General features: G+C 44.1%; 1 protein-coding gene and 1 pseudogene across 2 annotated transcripts in view; one reads left to right on the top strand and one right to left on the bottom strand.

The window, feature by feature from the left end:
* WDFY2 (WD repeat and FYVE domain containing 2) overlaps positions 1-12,064 on the bottom strand; it is a 204,084-nt gene extending 192,020 nt beyond the window's left edge. The window contains exon 1 of one of the 2 annotated variants that reach the window (XM_037800667.1): positions 11,650-12,064. In XM_037800667.1, coding sequence (XP_037656595.1) covers positions 11,650-11,786 — 137 coding nt within the window. In that variant the 5' untranslated portion in view covers positions 11,787-12,064. The remainder of the gene's footprint in view (positions 1-11,649) is intronic. The other variant, XM_037800666.1, reaches the window with a different exon arrangement.
* Positions 12,065-17,179: 5,115 nt separating this feature from the next.
* On the top strand, positions 17,180-19,179 carry LOC119506936 (annotated as a pseudogene).
* Positions 19,180-19,449: the final 270 nt, after the last annotated feature.

The following is a 19,449-nucleotide window of genomic DNA, read 5'->3' as shown; positions in this document are numbered from 1 at the left end:
GGAGGAAATTTTAATTGAAAAAAAAAAGCTAGACGGCTAAATTAAAAAGTAAATGCTTTCTATATAAAAAATAAAAAGGCAAACAACAGAGTATAGGATATATATCTAGACATGTAACAGCCATAGGGGTACAATAGCAAGAGAATATATATACAAGAAATTGTTAAGAAGGACCAGAAGACTTCATTGGACAAATGGACGAAGGATAGGAAAAGACAAATAAAAAAAGGAAAACTAAACAAGGAAATAGAAAAATATTCACTAATCAGCCAAAAAAATACAAATTAAACATCAATGGAGTGCCACTATTAATCAATTACATGATGAAGAAAAAGTTTTAAGTAATAATATCCATAGCTGGTCAGGTGTGGCAAAAACTAACATTCTCTTACGTCACTGCTAAATATTATGAAATGGCACAGACCTTTCTGAAAGCAATATGGCAATCTTCTTGCAATCTTTCCTATAGAAAGAATCCAAAACTCTGGGGTGGAAAATATCCACATGTACAACAATGTTCATCATGACACTCATAAAATGAAAATTGGGAAAAATGGAAATAGTCAACAACAGCGGATGGATAAATCATGATGTACCCACTATGTTGTGGGTACACAATATGGGTAAATTACTATGTACCCTATACCTTGAGAACAGAATATGTCTTGTGATGGGTGATCCAGTGCCAAGTAAAAGTATTACATAAACATGAGTGAATACTGAAGGAGAGAGAAAATACATAGCCACTTAAAACGATGGGTCAAGACTAGGAACAATATTATGGAACAATAATAAGTGGGGGCAAGAATATAAAATCATATGATTATAATCACATTTTTGAAAGCTAAACTAGAAAAACTGGTAGAAGGAAATACATTGAATGCTAACCTGTTGTGTTAACATGTTTATGAGCAGTTATTCTTTACTGTGATTATGTTATCTTTATTTAAAATGCATGTTTTAAATGTAAACATACTCCAGAGGGATTATGATTACTAATACTTAAAATGTAAGGTGATACTTAGAAATCAGGGGAAAGATACAAAAAAAAAAAAATTTAAGAACTAATGGAAACTGTATAAATCCCCTAACAGCTCCACATTATAGGTAAATCTGTCCAGCTAAAAAGAAAAGCACAGACAGACAGCTTAGCAACCAACGTTCACAACTGAGATGATGTGGTAGTTTGAAAGTCGTGTAAGTACCCCAGAAAAGGCCATGCTGTTTTAATCCATTCCTGTGGGTGTAAACCTATTGCGGGTGGGACCTTTGGATCAGGTTATTTCAATTGAAAGGACCACTTTGTTCAAGGTGGGTCTTGATCCTTACACTGGAATCCTTTATAAGAGGATGTAACACATAAGGAAGCTGAGAGATGAAATTTAAGAGAAGCTCAAAGAGAGAAACACCCAGAGAAGTTTAGAGAAAAAGCCACAGACGGAGGAGACAGAAGCTGAAGCAACAAAACCCGGGAATCAGGGGCGAGCAGACGTCACCATGTGCCTTGCTGTCTGACACAGGAGCCCAAGCTCGCTGGTAGCTGATCTTCAGAGAAAGTCTCATCTTGTTGATGCCTTAATTGGGACATTTTCAAGGTCTCAGAACTATAAATTTGTAAGCTAATAAATCCACATTGTTAGAAGCCAGTCCATTTCTGGTATACTACATTTCAACAGCTTTATCAAACCAAAACAGATTTGGTGCATCATTTTTGAGTTCTAACTCAGTAATAAAAGAACATGTCACAGGAAGCCAAAGGGTAGCCAGCCACTGAAACAGCTGCCCAATCTGCTGCATTCCTAGGTTGCTTTGAACTGGCTCTGAGCTGAATGTGTTTAGAAGAGTTATCTCCTTACCTAGGGAGGCTTCCAGTTAGACTGGGTCAATTCTGCGGTCACAGTGGGAATTCGGAAAGGTAGGCCAGGCCGGGGATGGGGGAGCTGGGGTATGATGGGGTGGGGTGGGGAAGTCGCCCCTGGGTTGAACTGGAAAAGCAAACCTTCAGAGAGAGAGAAAGAGGACACGACACCTCAACAGTTCCTCTAAGGCACTATATTTCAAAGGGTTGTTTGCAACCCATTAGTGGGGCATGAAATCAGTTTAATGGGCCACAACCAGGATTTTATAAAAGTTATGAAAAAACAGAAAATACCAACGTGCATGTCATGTAGCAAGGATATCACTTTAGAAAACTTCTGTTCCAGTTACACGTACGTGCATGAGTATGCAAGTCTTGAGTAGCAAGGCTAAATATATTTCTTACCATGACCAGCGAACACTACTGAAGTTTCAAAAACACTGCTGCAGACAACCCAGGCCCTGAGCTGAGTGCCAGCAAACCACCAAGAGCTAAACAGTCCAGGATTTGAAACCAAAGGATCCATCTAGAAGCAGGAATGTAGGGAATCCAGTTCAACTAGGTATTAGGCACCAACACAAAACAAATTCCTCTTCAAGATTTCATCCAAGAAGAAACAACCAGCCATACCCCAGAGGGCTGAGGGTCCCCCAAAAGTGCAGCCACTCTTCCCCACTGTGCACGCGCCCCCACACGAGCTTTTGGGGTGATGTGGTTGCAGAGACGCTGCACTCATCCAGACAGGCCATGTGGGCACATCCCAGCGCCAGGAGGAGCCGGAGCCAGGGCTGCAACGTCCCAACCCTCCTGCGCCAGAGGACGAAAGCTGAAGCTCAGCATGATCAAAGGCCCCAGGAAGTGCCCAAGGTCAAGGCTTGGATCTGGCTCCCCATCCTGAGAATTTTTTTGCCAAGAATTCTTAAATAAAAGGCACACAAGAGCACAAAGCAGCAGTCCCTGCCAAGAGACAAGTGGATTACTTTTATTACTATTTTTTAGGCTTATTTATTAGGTTTTCACACCTCCGAATTAATTTTTACCAATGACTAAACAAAGGGTTGGATGAAGAGGTCACCCATCCTTGGGGGGAAAAAAAAAAGAGTTACGGCAACTGTTTGCCAAAGTTGCACAAGGGAAGTTACTTTTTTCTATGTTAGGGAATTGCTAGGTTAATTGTGGCTCTCTCCTTGAAAGACCCTATGCATATAGAAATAAACAAGTTTTGCCTCTTTTTTATTCTTTCTATTCTGATAAAAAGAGCTTGGCTTGATGATCATTTTTTTTTCACGTAAGTGTTTTCTATTATATAATTCAGTTTAGTGTGAAAGACATCAACAGATCACTATTGGAAAAAGTCTTAAATAGCAATTTACTTGTTTTCTAATTGCCACTAAGTGGCAATAATTTTTTTCCCAAAAATTATTCTTAATGACATCAGGATGATTCTCTAGAACAAACAGAAACTGTTGCTCTCTCAGAACAAAATGCAAAGTGAAAAAAGATAACCAGGGAAAGATGCTGCACAAGTAAAATGTAGTATTTCCTTTTTAAACATTTTTTATTTTGCTTACTTGGGAAAGATCAGCTTTAATGTCCCTTCCAGCTCCTACTTTCCTGTGACTGTGACCTATTTTTTTTTTTTTTCAAAGTAAGCTGAATCAGGTCTGAGGTATAAGCTAACTGGTCAGGATTGTACAATCCAACAATCATTCACTTTAAGAGTCAGAACTGCCACCCTAATGTTTTTCATAATGTTGCAATATCCAGATGAATGTACCCTGATCAAGATCTTTGAGGTACTGGACAGAATCTAGTTTGCCTGTATAAATGAAGGAGAAAATTCAGAACCATCAGGAGCTCTTGAAGCTAAGTGACGCCTCCTCTAGTGGGCCTCCTTAACAAGTCCAGTGACTTTTTTTTTTTCCTAAAAACCGATCTGTATTCTGACTTGAGACATAGAGAGAGCCGGATTCCAGACTGGCAGAAGACAGTCTCCTGTTTGGAATTCAGCGTAAAGGTCTAATTGTCAACAATCATATGGGGCAAATTCCCCCACTTTGGGGCCTTGAACCCAGCAATTAGTACCACTAAGTGGTAAGTCTCAAGTGCACAGGTTATTAATTTTAGGCTGGTAAATAGACTTGACATGCTCAAAAATTAGCTAAGACGAGTTCTAATTTTGCTGACTTGGGAAACTTCATGCCATCCTTCTAAGAAGTCCTCATCTTTCAGAACTATGCTTGTACAATGGGGAAAATTTTGGCTTGCATTTTAAAAAAATATTTTTGGGGACAAAAGTGTTCTAAAACATGTGGTACATAAAACTCCATCAGGGGTTCAACTGAACTGATCAAAGGTCTAATTATTAGTGAAACTCACGGATGAAACAGAGAAATGAGATACTACAGTTTCACAGAAAGAAAAAACAGTGGTTAATGAACCAACAGCATGAAGATTTATAAGATGAAGTGAAACTATAACGTATCTTTTCAGGAAATAGTCAGGTAGTCATAGCTACGCAGGATCGCAGTAGTTTATAGAGTTGGGGAAAAAGGTTTAGACATTAAAAAAAAAAAAATCCACCCCCCCACCCCCACCCCCATCTCATGCTGTACTGTCACCCTGGCCTAAAGCAAACGGGCTAAACATCCCTCAGGCTCAAATGAAATATCATAGCTCCTGGCAGCTCACCTCCTGAGGCCCATTCCATTTCAAACACATGTTTGATTGCCATTGCTTAACTCTTAATTCATTCAATGGCCAGTGGCTGCATAGTTCCCAAGTTCTCAGCACTGGAGATCAGATCTCTTTATACTGAGATAAAAATATGATTCCCTTTAACCCCTGGGTTCTGCTCTCAGAGAACACAGCTACTGGTGTCACATAAATTGGTCTTCATAAAGTCAGAATATAAGAAGGAAATTCCCCATATCCCTCTCCACTGCACACTCAGGTCTTTCTATCTAGAAAAGAATCTGGAATTCTACCCAGAAGTTTGGGGATTTTCACACTATCAAGAGTCACTCCCCTGGAGACACTGGCTTTCCAGAGTCCTTTGAGTGTGACCCTCAGAACAGAACAGAGTGCTCATGGGTGCTTGAACAAGGACCGCCCATGGCCCTGGCCCTGGCCCGGGCACAGCTCACGCTGAATTAGCCTTTCTGGGCAACAACTGTACTGGGTTACCTCATACACATGTTATTATCAAATCAAGATAAAGCCCTGCTGGCTGAGAGATTTCAAATGGAGTCGAGAGGTCACTCTGGTGGACATTCTTATGCACTATATAGATAACCCTTTTTAGGTTTTAATGTATTGGAATAGTTAGCAGTAAATACCTGAAACTACCAAACTCCAACCCAGTAGTCTGGACTCCTGAAAACGACTGTATAACAATGTAGATTACAAGGGTGACAGTGTGATTGTGAAAGCCCTGTGGATCACATTTCCTTTATACATGGATGGAGGAGTAGAAAAATGGGGACAAAAACTAAATGAAAAATAGGGTGGGGTGGGGGGGATGATTTGGGTGTTCTTTTTTACTTTTACTTTTTATTCTTATTCTGATTCTTTCTGATGTAAGGAAAATGTTCAAAAATAGATTGGGATGATGAATGCATAACTATATGATGATACTGTGAACAGTTGATTGCACACTTTGGATGACTGTATGGTATGTGAATATATTTCAATAAAACTGAATTTAATTGAAAAATAAATAAATAAAGCCCTGAAGTCTTTTTTGTTTCTTAACATATGCTGTTATAAAACCATATTTCTCTCCCATTTTGGACATATATATTTGGTTTTCCAGCTTAACCAGAGGATTTTACATATGCTGTCTTATTAATCAGCTCATGGCCTCAATCTGTTGGGTGCTTTCCAGATTCTGATTCAGGCTTTTTACCAGATAGCTTTGAATCATCCAGGTTTTCATCCAAGTCTTAGAAGTACCCTGTGTCATGAACCAGAGAGCTGGAAACATCAGACTGCAGAAAGCACAAGTTTAGAAACATACTTTGAAAGACTAATCTTAAATGCTTCGACTTCTTTTTTCAGGAATAGGACATACTGAACAATTTTACCTGCAGTAGGCATTAGCAGCCATTCACAAGTACTCCAGTTTTCCTTGTGGGGGTGTGGTAGGATCCCACGCCCTCCTCTCCACCCCTTGATGCTGGGCGCAGTCATGTAATTAGCTTTGGCCAATGATATGTGGGCTAAAATGACAGGTATCGCTTCTGGGCAGAAGCCCTTAAGAGCTGGTGTGCAATGTGTCATTGTCTGCAACCTGCACTGCCTGACTGGTAGCCACTACAGTGCCACATGTGTGGCTATGTAAGTTTAAATTAATTAAAACTAGGTGGATATTACAATTAAGTTCTTCAGTCACCCGAGCCACTTTTCAAGTGGAACTGCCACATAGGGTCAGCGACTGCCAGGTTAGACGGAGCGGACAGAGGATGCGTCCCATCACGGGAAGCACGGACAGCACTGGTCCAGGCCAGCGGGAAGGCGAGTATCCCAAGAGAGCATCCATCAGCCTAGGTCCCTGAAGGACCCTGAGAAGCCAAGACCCCCTTCAAACATGCTTTGGACATAAAAATAAAGCAAGAGATGAACTTATGGTGGCTGTTCATGATCGCAGGGTAAACCAGCATTCCTGCCTGACATAGTAAGGTAACACTGGCAAGTTTGGTTAATTTCCCTCACCATACAACCAGATTTCTCTTCCCAACCTCGTGACCACTGCCTCCATTGATGCAATTTATTCATTTAAAAGTAGCATTTACTGAGCACCTACTACATGTCAGGCACGCTTAGGCAATGGGCAATCAGCAGCAAACCAGGCAAAGCCCTTGCCCTCAAGGGGTCTATGTTCTCCCGCAGGAACCAGACAGCAAAGGAGATAAAGTAAGTACCATTCTGGATAGTGGTAAATGCTGTGAGAAAATAAAGCAAGAGATGAAAGAAAGAGAATCAGGAAACACCTCCCTAAGGAGGAGTCAGTCCAGAGAGACCTGAACAGGGAGAAGGAATGAGCCATAGCAAATATCAGAGAGAAGAGCACCCAGGCTCAGGCAACAGGCTCTGGAGCGGAAATGGGCTCAGTGGACTTGAGGAAGAGCCAGGCCCATGAGGTGCAATCATTCCCTCTCTGCACTGGTATCACAACGTCACAACATGTGCCTTGCATCTCTCACCACCTCCAGCCCCTTCTCACTGCCATCCATCCCCTGCACCAGTACCGAGATTCTCTGCCTGGAACCTCATTCTCATGTCACTTCATTGCCATTCACAGTACACCCACAAGCCAAGCTCCTCACAGTCCAGCTCCCCTACCTTTCCAGCCTCATTCACTAGCACCTCCATCCCTCCATCCCACCACCAGTCCAGGTTGAAAGAGACCTGGCTCTAACCTTGGCACTGATAAGTACTAGCCATATGACCTCAAGAAAGTTACTCTGACCCTCAGTTTTCTCATCTGGAAACTGTAACTACCACCCCTTATTTCACGGGGTGATTGTGAGATTGACTTATGGGACACAAAGCACCTAGCACATGACCAGATACTTGATCTTATTTTATGCTTTATTTAAAAACACATCTATACCTTACCAGACTCGAGTCCAAAAGCTTTACAAATATTAATTCACTTTATTTTCACAACCGCACTTGGAGGTAAGTAATTCTTATTTTCATTTTTAAGACAAAGAAGCTAAGGTACAAAGAAATTACACAGTGAGATTAGCTAGTTACTCAGCTGGTAAGGGGCAAGGCTGAGTTTTGAACCTAAGCAGACTGGCTCCAGAGTCTATACCCTTAACCAGTCTGTTATGGTACTTTTCCATGAATGTGAGTTTTACTTCCCCCTTTACCTAGAACGCCCTTTCCTCTACTCTACCTTAGCTTCTTCACATGAACTCCTACTCATCCTGCAAAACCCCTCCAGAAGAGAGCTCCTCCATCTTCTTCTCTAGCCACCGTAAGTAAAGGAACGTCTCTTCTGCCACCCCAGGGGGCACTGTCTGAACCTGTCTGCAACACATTGTATTGATGCCTGGTGAGGGAACAATTTCTTATAACTAACAATAACTCTAATAGTAGAGTTATTGAATCTCGGTATGCATGCTAAAATTGTGGCCTTGTGTTAAGATATATAAATAAAGGGCTTACAAAGATAAAGGTCTGGATGGGGCTGGATCCCTCCTGATCTTCATCGCCTGTAGAAAAGACGCTGCCACTGGACAAGGGACCCAGGTAAGCTGCAACTAGACATCAGTCTTGACCAAAATAGAGCCGGAATGTCTAGGAACTAGCACCCAAGCAAGGAACGTTAAAATGGCATCCACTTAAAGATAGTCCAGAAGCTAGGAAATGAGAAACCCAAAGTACCCAAGTTGGGCATGTACTTTGAGGTTAGAAAATAACTACAACCAAAGTAAAGAAAGAGCCAAACAAGATCTGTACCATGCTAGCATCAGAAGTCTATACTTACAAGCCTGATTGTTTTGATGTTCCCTTATATTTCCTCCCTTGGGATCAAGTAAAGTTCCCATCTGTCTCAACTATGCTAAGATGAACAGAGGGAGAGGGTTTTTATCTACTCTTGGGCCTGAAGATTAGAGTATTATCACCACCCTACTGAGAGCAGCCGGAGGGTGAAAATGGTAAAATTCAGGCGACAATCAGGGCTATGGAAGGTAGCACTTCCCCATCTGAAAATCTGTTTCAATACTAATTCTTGGAGGCTGTGCTTTTGTTTTCTTAAACACAAATAAAATTCCTCTAAAATCCCCCCTCTCCCCACCCCACTAAATTGTGAGCAACTTGAGAACAGGGACCTTGTCATTTTCATCAACGTAGCATGCACATGTGCCTGGAACACAGCAGGAACTGAAATGTTTGTTGATCAAATGAATGAAGCAATACATTCAGACTTCCAGAGCTGTAAGGCAGCTTAAAGGCCACCCAGGCCAATCCCTTTCTCACAGGTGTACATTTGTGCATATAAGGCTTTCACGGGCCGAAATTCATTCAGTGCATATCTAATAAATGTCTACAATAGTTAAGATGCTGTGTTTTCAGGAACAACAACAAAAATAAATCAATGACTGATACAGGAATGTGTATTGATGTCTGCTGTGTGCCCAGCACCATGCTAGGCCGTAAAGAATAAGAATGAACCAAAACTACAATGAATAAGACAGACAGAGCTTGTTAGGGACTAACAGAGGAGAGGAGAAATGGACATGAAGTATCTATAATACTGATTACAACAGAAAATGTTAAGAATGCTCAAAGGTAGGAATTATAGGGAATCAGAGGTTGAAAAAGGAACTAAGAGTTTTATAAGAATTTGGGGACACTGCCATTCAGGGAGGGGAAATTATGTGTGGTTTAACCTTATAGTTCAGAAATTAAGACTACTGGTTTCTAGCACAAAGAGTTAATGGTAACGGCTTTGCAGATTTTGAAGAAAATCAATATTTGCTCTTCGTACTTTTAGCATTATGTCAAGAGACACTGACACTGGATTTTAAAAGGCAAGAATGCAGATCAATTCTCTTTTAGTGAAAACCATAACAGAAACTGAGCTCTAAATCATAAAGCTATTTTTGCATTTGGCCACAGAAACATAAGACTTGTTGACTCGATAGTAAGAAAATATGCGTAAAGAATCATCCAGGACTTATTTCACAGTAACTCTCTATAACAAAATCATTTATATCATTTACATTGTAAAGTAGGAAAGTGAAAATTAGGCTGAGATACAGTTAAATTCTTTTGTCCCAAGCAAATGAAATCTACCCTTTTTTTTTTTTCTTTCATATCCCCTACCTTAACATCTCCAAATACTCTGAAATACATTCCACTAAAGCTGTTTCCTTTCATGTCAATGTGCTAGAACGGCAATCAGGAGACTTAAGATCTAGACCAACCACATGAATTTAGGCAGGTAAGAACCCATCTGGCCTAAATGTCCTCATCTGTAAAATGAAGCTGTTAGAACAAGTAGTCTCTAAGATTATTTGAACTCTAAAACAAAAGAAAACAAAACCCCTAAATTACAAAAACCTACCTCTACTCCCAAACCACCAACTGAAGCAAAAAAATTTCAAAGCTGATATGAAATTTAGTTTGGATTCAACTGAACTCACTTATGAATTTCCTAGAACAGTTAAGTTGAGCAGGATCATCTCCAGTAGTTACAGACTGGGAAAGTGACATCTATTGACATATTCCTTTAAAAGCAATTCTATAACAGAGAATTTCTAGGTCCAGAAGCAGTCCCTGTAATAGGATTTTGCCTGTCATGGAAAAATTAAATTCATAAGGCTTCTTTGTGAATTTCAAAAGATCCCTGCATCCACAGATTCAGTTTCAGTCCTGAATTTCTTCTGACAGTTTTAGACTGTTTGACACTGGTGTAGGTTTACAATGTTTTCCATCCGATCTGCAGAGGCAATGAATCAAGGGCTATCTGCCCATTTGTATGGAATATGACACAGACAAGAATAGCTCATTGATAAACTCACCCGAGTTATACTGAAGAACCCAGGCTATGAACAGACCTATAAGGTAAATTTTTTGAGGGCACGCTGTATGCAAAGTGCTGAAACGACTACAGAGACAGTAATGAATATTTTGTTGCTTTACCTCTGCAATTTTAGGAGTCAGGAAGAATTCCGCACCTCAGCAGCATGTGAACTTACCTCAAGAAAACCTAACTACTGTTTAAAGGTGAAAGACCCTTCTCGTGTACCTTTCTGGATATTTCAGAACGCTAGCTGATATCAATATAACAATTCCAGATACTGACTACTGTGTCTGAGCGGCACGTCTCTGGAAATTAGCATCGTCGGCCTTCTTTCTGCATAAAGGACATTAAGTTGAAGCAAAAACACTATTGTCTGAAAAATCCGAGGAAACCCTGAAGGAAGAACAACTTAGCTCGGCTTCTGCAAATTAAGCAAAATAGGGCAAAAAGAAAGGAAGCAAGCAGAGAAGGAACTCAGGAGCCACTTAACAGTTTTGGTGCCTGGTATTTCTAGGCGCTTCCCCTTGAGCACCAAGAGATAAAGGTGGAGACGGGGGGGGGGGTGCAAAGAAGGCACCACACAGAAGCCCCAAGTTAGTCTTTTCACAACTTGTACTATTCACTGAATTCAGGGTAAGACGTCCAGGAGATCAGGACTCGGTGCGAAGGTCTGGGAGAAGGGAGTGGCCCTTACTTTCTGGGCTTGGAGCCCTGAACCGTACCAGAGCCCACCCCAGAGCCCTGGTCCTCTCGCAGGGAGCGGCTCGTAGCATCTCCCCGCGCGCATAACTGCGGCCCGCGCCTCCTGCGCCGCTTGCATCCGCAGGCCGAGCAAGGTGCGGTGGCGAGCGCACCGTTAGACTGGGGGCCGCCGCCCGGCACCATCAGGATGCGCCTTCTAAGCCAAGCTGGGGAACCCGCCCAGAGCTGACGCGGGGCGCGGAGGCAGAGCCCGGGGCACGGGACCAGAGCCGTGGCGCGGAGGCCCAGCCCGGGGAGCGCGGCCAGAACCGGGGCGCGGGGGAACAGCTGGGACGCGGGGGCGCGGAGCCAGAACCGGGGCGCGGGGACACAGTCGGAGCGCAGGGCGCAGAGGCACAGCCGGAACGCAGAGCGAGAGCCGCGACACCGGGCACAGCCCAGGCGCGGGACGCGGAGCCAGAGCCGGGGCGCGGCGGCACAGCCCGAGCGCGGGGCGCGGGGCGCAGGGGCAGAGCCGGGGCGTGGGGCGCGGGCACTGGGTACGTACCTGTCCTCCGAGACGCTGATGACGCCCTCCTCTTTGGGCACGATCACGGCCATGTTCACCACCTCCTGGGACCCCTCGACCCGCTGCAGCAGGATGGGCTTGCGGGTCAGCGGCTGGGACTGGATCTCGGCCGCCATCGGAGGAAGGGGCGCGCCGCGGCGCCGGGCTGGGACGAGGGCGCGGGGTGGCCGGAGCGGGGCGCCAGGAACCGGCGGTCATAGCCCGGCCGCAGCTCCGGGGAACAGCTCCGCGCTCCCGGATCCGGGCACCGAAACGGCCACGGCCGGGACGGAGACGAGGGCGCCACCCCCGGCGGAGGGGGCGGGCAGCCAGAGGGGGCGGGGCAGCCGGGGCGGGGCCGACAGCAGGGGGCGGCCGCTGGTGGGCGCGTGGGCGGCTCCACTTCCGGGACGCCGGCGCGGGGAAGGAGGCGGGGCTCTGGAGGCTGGGCGAGTACCCACTTCCGCCTCGCCCCTCTGCCGCTTCGGGAGCCCCGCCGAGACGCCGCTGGGGCGCATGCGCTTCCCTTCCTCTCAGCTTCTTCCTGTCTTTGCTACTTTCTACGCCCTCCCTCTTGATTCCTCTGTGAACGCGTGTGTACACACCACTAGGAACGCGCTTGCCACAGGCCCCTCCCCTTCGGAATTCCCTGTAAATGGGGTGAAGGTGGGGCGGGGAAAAGCCTGCCCCGACCAGGCCTGATAGAGAAGAGGCGGACGAGAAAAAAAAAACGCTGAATCTGTTGGGCCGAAACTGAGCATGCGCACAGGCTAGCTGGCCTTAGCGCCTGACAATGAGGCTCGGCGGGAGGCAGGGCCGCTCCCAGCATGCGCCGGGCCCTGCCGCTGGATGGTGCCCCGCGGGCGTCTGGGAGCTGTAGTTTGTCGAGCTTCCGCTCCCTTGTCCTGGAATGACCTGTCGCCCGCTCTGCGCTCCCGACCTCGGCAACTCGGCGGTCTCTGGGACCATCGGCCGAGGCGGGGACCGGATCGGCCTCTATGGCGGGGAACTGAGTGAAGACCTCGGCTGAGCAGGCCGTCGTTACTCCCTTGGTTCAGGCTGCTGCCCAGCGGGAAAAGAAAACCTCAGAGGCGTGTCTTTGAGGGAGCGTGGAGGTGGAAAGCGAGCAGGTTGATCTGGCCAAGTTTGCAGCGCAAGGTCATACAGGTGGTTGGTGCTCGAGCCCGCCTCCCCCCCGGCGTGAACCCAGATCCACTTGCCTCTGGTCCCTACCGCTTTCCTGTCCCTAGCAATCCAGTCTTTTCAGCTTGCTCCAGAGAGAACGCAGTTGTTGTGATTAAATGATGGAACGAATGTTAGGAGCCCAGGTCCGGGGTGTGGGGTACCTCATTATGTGATAACCCCACCACCCCCACCCGCAGCACTCCCAAGCTACCGGGCTAGCTGCCAAGCTGCCACGGTCTATGTGGTGTGACTGGGTTGGCAGGACTCTGGAGGTCAGAAAAATCATACGCAGAGGTGTCCAAACACTCCGACGGGCCTTGCTGAAATGCATTTCTAAGCAGGCTTTTGGCAGCCAAGGCTGTATGGTGCAACCAACTTGCCTCAGAACACACAGTGCAGCTCCTTACCACCTCTCTTCTTGGCAGAAATTCTCTAAGGTAACCTCAAACAGGGGATTCAGATACTTTCAGCTGTGGGACCTGAAACAAGGCATTCCACAGTGTCTGAGCCTCAGACTCCCCCTTTATTAAATGGGGAAGATAACACCTATCTCCAGGGTAGTTGTGAGGCCTACAATGACATATTTCTAGCTCCTTCCCGCGGAACAGGTCCTCTTAAGATCTGCTGGCACTTTCGGTTGTCACCCAGACATCTACCTTCCGGGGAGCATCTGCTCATCCCCTGAGAGGCACCAAAGAGGTAGCAATTGGCTCACCTCACCCCAGGCCTTATGGTAATTAGAACCTAAGTGGGGTCCCGGCAACTCTGAGCTACTCGTAGACTTGAACAACACAGACCTCTCAATCCCCAAGGATCACACGGATGGCTAGACACAGATAAAAGGACGGGCAATGACAGTGCCATGATGATGTCAAGAGCTGTGATGGGGGAATACAGGAGAAGTACATAACCTGTTCTGGAGTCGGAGGGGTCATACAGCAAAAGCTACCCGGACGGAGTGTTGTCTAAACAGTCTTGAAGGATGAGCAGGAGCTAGCAAGTTACATTGGTTTAAAGAGTGTTGGGGGAAGGGGTGGGTTCAAGGACCTGGAAGGAAACATAGCATGGCCATTAGGGAAGTGAAAGAAATTCAGTACGGCTGGAGCAGCCTAGTGAGGCTTACAGCAGAGAAGTGAGATGCAAACATTACAGGACCTGGGTATGGAGCCTTGACCCGATGTACCTTGTCACTGGTAGGGAAGGCTGCCCTCGGGGCACCGGCCACCGCATCCTCAGGTGGGACAGGCACTCAACAAAACCATCAGTTATCTCTATGGAGATACCTGAAGTGCAGTGAGACCCAGAGATCCTCACCTGAGTCTAGCTGGGATGTCCAGCAAGGTAGTCTGAAGGAGGAATTGCTCATCTGGAGCCTGGGACTGGTTAGTCCAGGTGGAGGGAACAGCGTGTGCAAGTTGGAGAAACCCTGGCCTCTTCTGGGAACCTCAAGTAAGTTGGAGGGCAAAGTTTGAGGAGAGAGTGAAAGTCAGGAAGGTTGGGCTGGAAACATGGGCAATTGTCAGGGCCAGGATGGTCTAGAGAGCCATGCTTGAGAGCCTTTATGTAATGGGGAGCTGTTGTATCCTCAGAACACACCTCTCCTGGGCCCAGGACAAGGTCAGGCTCCTGGTCATTGTTGGAAGGGGTGAGAGATGACAGCTAATAATTATGGAGCATCCACTGTGTGCCACACACTGAGCACTTAATGCTCACAATTGTGTTTGTTGGGACTTTGGGTTGCGGGTAACAAAAACTCAACTGGCAATAAGAAGGTGGGGAGAGTTGATGGTTTATGCCACAGCAAGTCAGAGAGTAAAGTGCATTCCCTGTAGTTGCAGTTATAACAGGTGACAGAGGGCAGATCGAACCCAAGTCTGTCCACCTAAGCTCCAAGTTCTTTTATTCAAATATTCCCACCCCAAGTATTCTTGACTTCATGGGAGACGTCCAGTCCACTGACCATAACACTTCATTCTCCAATAGAGTCATAAGATTAAAGGTAACAGTACATAAAAAGTTTAAAACAATGCCCAGCTCCAAGTCACCACTATATCCGGTTTACTGTTATCATTATTATTATTATTATTATTATTATTATTATTCATTATCTCCCTCATGTTCTCACTTCCCTTCTTTCACAGCTAAGTTCCCATAGTCCATCATCCTAAGAGTCTCCCTGCAGACACCCTTGGTTCCCTTGCCCCTCTCTCATTCTTGGCAGGCAAAACCCCAACCTAACTATTCCAACTTTTCACCCACTCCATACCTGCTTTGAATTTTGCAAGAAAACATTGCAAAAACATGCTGATTGGAGACACACGACTACATTTCTCTAGTAAGTCTCCTATCTCCCATCATACTTTAGTGAGAAAATAAAAGCAGTAGCGTAGAAACTCTCTCATCTTCATGCCATCAAATCTACCAGCCTCCTGGCATCTCTGTCTAAGCTCTCTGACTTTACTCTGTAACAATGGAAAAAGAGTCCATGCCTCTATTAAATGTCGGGGTGAGTAGATTCCACCCTCTCTTTCTTTATTAAGGATTCCATTCCTGCACTTACCCTCTCTATCTTGCACCATCTTTTTCCCTCTCTGCTGGATCTTTCCCATTGGCATACAACCTGTACTAGTATGTCCCATTTTAAAAATAAAACAAAACATACAACTCTCCTGGCTGCAAATCCACTTCCAGCCAAAGCTGGAAGAATTTCTCTATTCTTCTCAGCAAAACTTTTCAAACAAGTTGTCTAGACTCACAATCCCCTTGTCCTCATTTCCCATTCTTTCTTCAAGTCATCCTAAGAACCACTCCACTGGAACCACTCTTGACAAGATCTGAGAAACCTTGATCTTGCCCAATCCAATGATCATTTCTTCACCCTCATTTCAGTCTGCCTCTCTGTAGCATTCAGCATAGTTGGCCACTTTTCTTTCCTTGATATGCTTCCTTTCAGATTCCATGAGACGATGTTTTCCAGTTTTCTTTCTAAGACATTTGCACTCTTCAATGGCTTATCCTCCTGGATTTGACCTCTCAAATTTGGAGTGCTTCTTTTCTTTATCAGCGCTCTTTCTAGATGATTTCATCGAGTTCCATGGTTGTATCAGTTCCCTATTGCTGCTGGAACAACTTACCACAAATTCAGTGACTTAAATTAGGATGTGGACATAATTGGAGAGCCATTATCCAGCCACCCACAATGGTTTTAAATACCATCCCCAGGCTCTTGACTCCCAAATTATTATCTGTGCCCTGTCCTTGTCCTGAATTCCAGACTCATAAATCTCATGCCTGATCCACTTTGTCACTTAAATAGACATTCCAAACATACCATGGCCAACATAAAGACTAGATTTGGTTTGCAAATAATATCTTTAAATCTACCCCATCATTTACCAAGTTGTCCAAAACTAGGAGTTCTAGGAGTCAACCTTGATTCATCTCTTTTCCTCACAACTCACACCCAAACCATTATCAACTCCTGTCAGCTCCACTTCCAGAGTTTATCCTGAGTTTTCTGCTTGATACCATCCCCACCCTGGTCCAAATCATGCTCATCTCTGGCCTCTACCATTGCAGTAGCGTAACTAGTTTCTCCACTTGCTCTCTTGAACTCTCCACCCTGCCTCATACAACCCATTTTATTACAATGGCCAGAGTAAATTAAAAAAAAAAAACAAAAAAAAACACACAAAAACTGTAAACCAGATCATATTATTCCCCTGCTTAAAATTCACCAGTGGTTTACCATTGCACTTAGGATAAAATGCTTCTCCAACCTCACTTCTCTTCCTGCTCAGTAGTTTTTAAGCCCTGGCTTGGAAAGTCCCCCCAAACACCAAGCTCCTTCTTGCTGGGGGCCCTTGCGCCACTTGTGTTCACTACCTGGCTACTTCCTCTCGTCATTCAGACCTCAGCTCCAATGTTAGCTGCTTCAAGAGTCTTACCCTACCTCCCCATAAGACTTGACATTAGCACACCTCTCTGTAACACTCACTGTCATATCACCCTGCTTTATTCTCTTCATGGTACCTCCCTTTACCCAAAATAATCTTTTTTATTTCATTCTCTCCCTTCCTTAGAATAGAAATAGCAGGAGAGAAGGACTTTGTCTGTCTATACACCATTGTATTCCTAGACCCTTCAACAGTCCCTGGCCCATTAGGAAGCATACTATAAGAATTTGTTGAATGACTGAATTAAAAAGAAAGAGAGGCAGGTCCGGATTTGTTTAAATCGATTCCTTTAGAATGTAATGGACACACTGGCATCTGGAATTTGTCCTACTTCCTGGGATGGGGCAATCCTTTGGAGAATCCACCCAATTGTAAACGATGTCCAACAGATGGATGATGATGCAAGTGTGGTAGAGGCGACAGGTAAGTAATTGGTATCCAAGAGAAAGGCCTAACATGAGATAAATGATGTGTCCTAAAAGATGAAAGGCCACAGACCCCATAAAGAATTGGATGAACATGGCTCTTCCAGGGGTGGAGGCATATACACATGTGCAAATTGGATTTTACAGGCAATCTCAGAAGGCTGCAGCTGTCAGAAACCCAGGTTGAGGACTATCACCTGCTCTAGGGAAATTCAAGACTGCTGAGCCCCACTCCCCAACCCCCAAGAATGGGCATTCTGAAGGGGATCAAAATAGTAAGGGATAGGCCTGTAGGAAAAATGGCTCTCTGACTCCTGTGTTCATATAGCGCTTTGAAAAACTGGTATTCCCTTTCAGATTTTCAGATGAGTTTAAATATTTCAAAAAGTCTGAGTTCATGCATCCTGTAAATATTGACATTTATTGTAAATACCTTTATGCTTGAGAATCTTTTATTGATCCCTCTTTAAAACTTATCTGAAACAAAAAAATATACAAATTAATTTTTTATAATTTTTAATATGCTAAGACCATAAAAGCGCTAATTTAAAAAGTTCCTTTTAGATTAAGTGATCATTGCAATTGTTCTTAGGACACAATAGATCAAAACCATATAAATATATTATAAATTTATACAAATAATTCTAAACATGAAAAGTAAAATTTTAACTGGAAATTTTAATGAAAATTTTTATTGGAGGTGAACAAGGCTGGGTTTTTATATTTCCATTTTTCCATGGATAAATAACGATTTATTGTAGAATTAAGCAGGATTCAGGATCAATTCTTTTCCTGTATTTTATTTTGTAGATGTAAGGGATAAGAAACCTCATTTATGAGTGTGGCCAGACCGCTCGAACTGAGCAGGGCTTTCCTTAACAGTAGATTGCGTAAAATACACGGCCAGTCTCTTGTCTTCTCTTCACCGTGGCTTCCTCTGATATCCAGGTGAAAGAACTGGGGAAGCCTACCTCAGGCCAGGCCTTCAAGCTGATTCTCAGCCCTCAGTCAAAAGAATCCATCCTCAGTCAAAAGAATTCCCCTTTCGCCTCCAAAGTAAAAGGATCTTTCCCTGGAGGAAATTCAAAAGAAGTTAGAAGCTGCAGAAGAAAGATGCAGGTCTCATGAAGCTGAGGTCTTAAAGCAGCTCACTGAGAAATGAGAGCATGAGAAAGAAGTGCTTCAGAAAGCAATAGAAGAGAACAACAACTTCAGTAAAATGGTGGAAGAGAAACTGACCCACAAAATGGAAGCCAACAAAGAGAACCAAGAGGCATAGATGACTGCCAGACTGGAGCGTTTTCAAGAAGAGGACAGGCATATTGAAGAAATGAGGACAACCAAAGAATCCAAATATCCTCCTGATGAGACAGAGGCTGAATAATTTGTTCTGAGAACTGACTTTCTCCCTCTCCCCTTCCTAAATATCCAAAGACTGTACTGGCCAGTGGCATTTTATTTTTTCCCTCCTGACAAATATTCTAGAAGTTGATGTAGGACTATATAGGTAGATCTAGACTGTATGATGTTGTTTTAGGGGTTAAAGAGGAGAAACTAAGAGTGTTTTACTCTTTTTCTAAAGTGTTGAAGTCTTTCTAATGTAGCTGTTTTTCTTGTTGCATCTTTTCTACTTCATTACACTTGGTGTACTGGGTTAATGGCTAGGACTATATTGGCTCCGTGAAAATATGTTTGTGAGAAGAGTATGTAGTGGCTTCTTTAAACCATAGATGCTGAATATCTGTTCACTTTTAAATCCCAATTCTGTCCCCATTTTACCAGATGCTACTGCACTTGAATGGTTAATAAAACTGCACAGTGCTGTTCAAAAGAAAGAAAGAAACCTCATTCACATAATAGATAAATGGGAATGGAGGGAGTTTTGTCATAGAGATGCCACTGAATTCTTTGAACTCTTTCTGAGTTACATGAAAAAACCACATAGTTGGATAAAATATTTGCAAATCATATATCTGATAAGGGAATTGTATCTAGAATATATAAAGAATCCTTATAACTCAATAATTAAAAAGACAATCCAATTAAAAATGAACAAAGGCTCTGAATAGACATCTCTCCAAAGAAGATACACAAATGACCAATCAGCACATGAAAAGATACTCTGCATCATTAGCCATCAAGGAAATGTAGATTGAAACCACAATGAGATATTACTTCACAACCACTAAGATGGCTTTAATGAAAAAGATAATAACAAGCGTTGATGAGGATGT

Source organism: Choloepus didactylus, chromosome 12 (assembly GCF_015220235.1).
Source record: "Choloepus didactylus isolate mChoDid1 chromosome 12, mChoDid1.pri, whole genome shotgun sequence".
Lineage (NCBI taxonomy): Eukaryota > Metazoa > Chordata > Mammalia > Pilosa > Megalonychidae > Choloepus > Choloepus didactylus.
The sequence above is the reverse complement of the archived record's forward strand: the minus strand, read 5'-3'. Positions and strand labels throughout refer to the sequence as shown.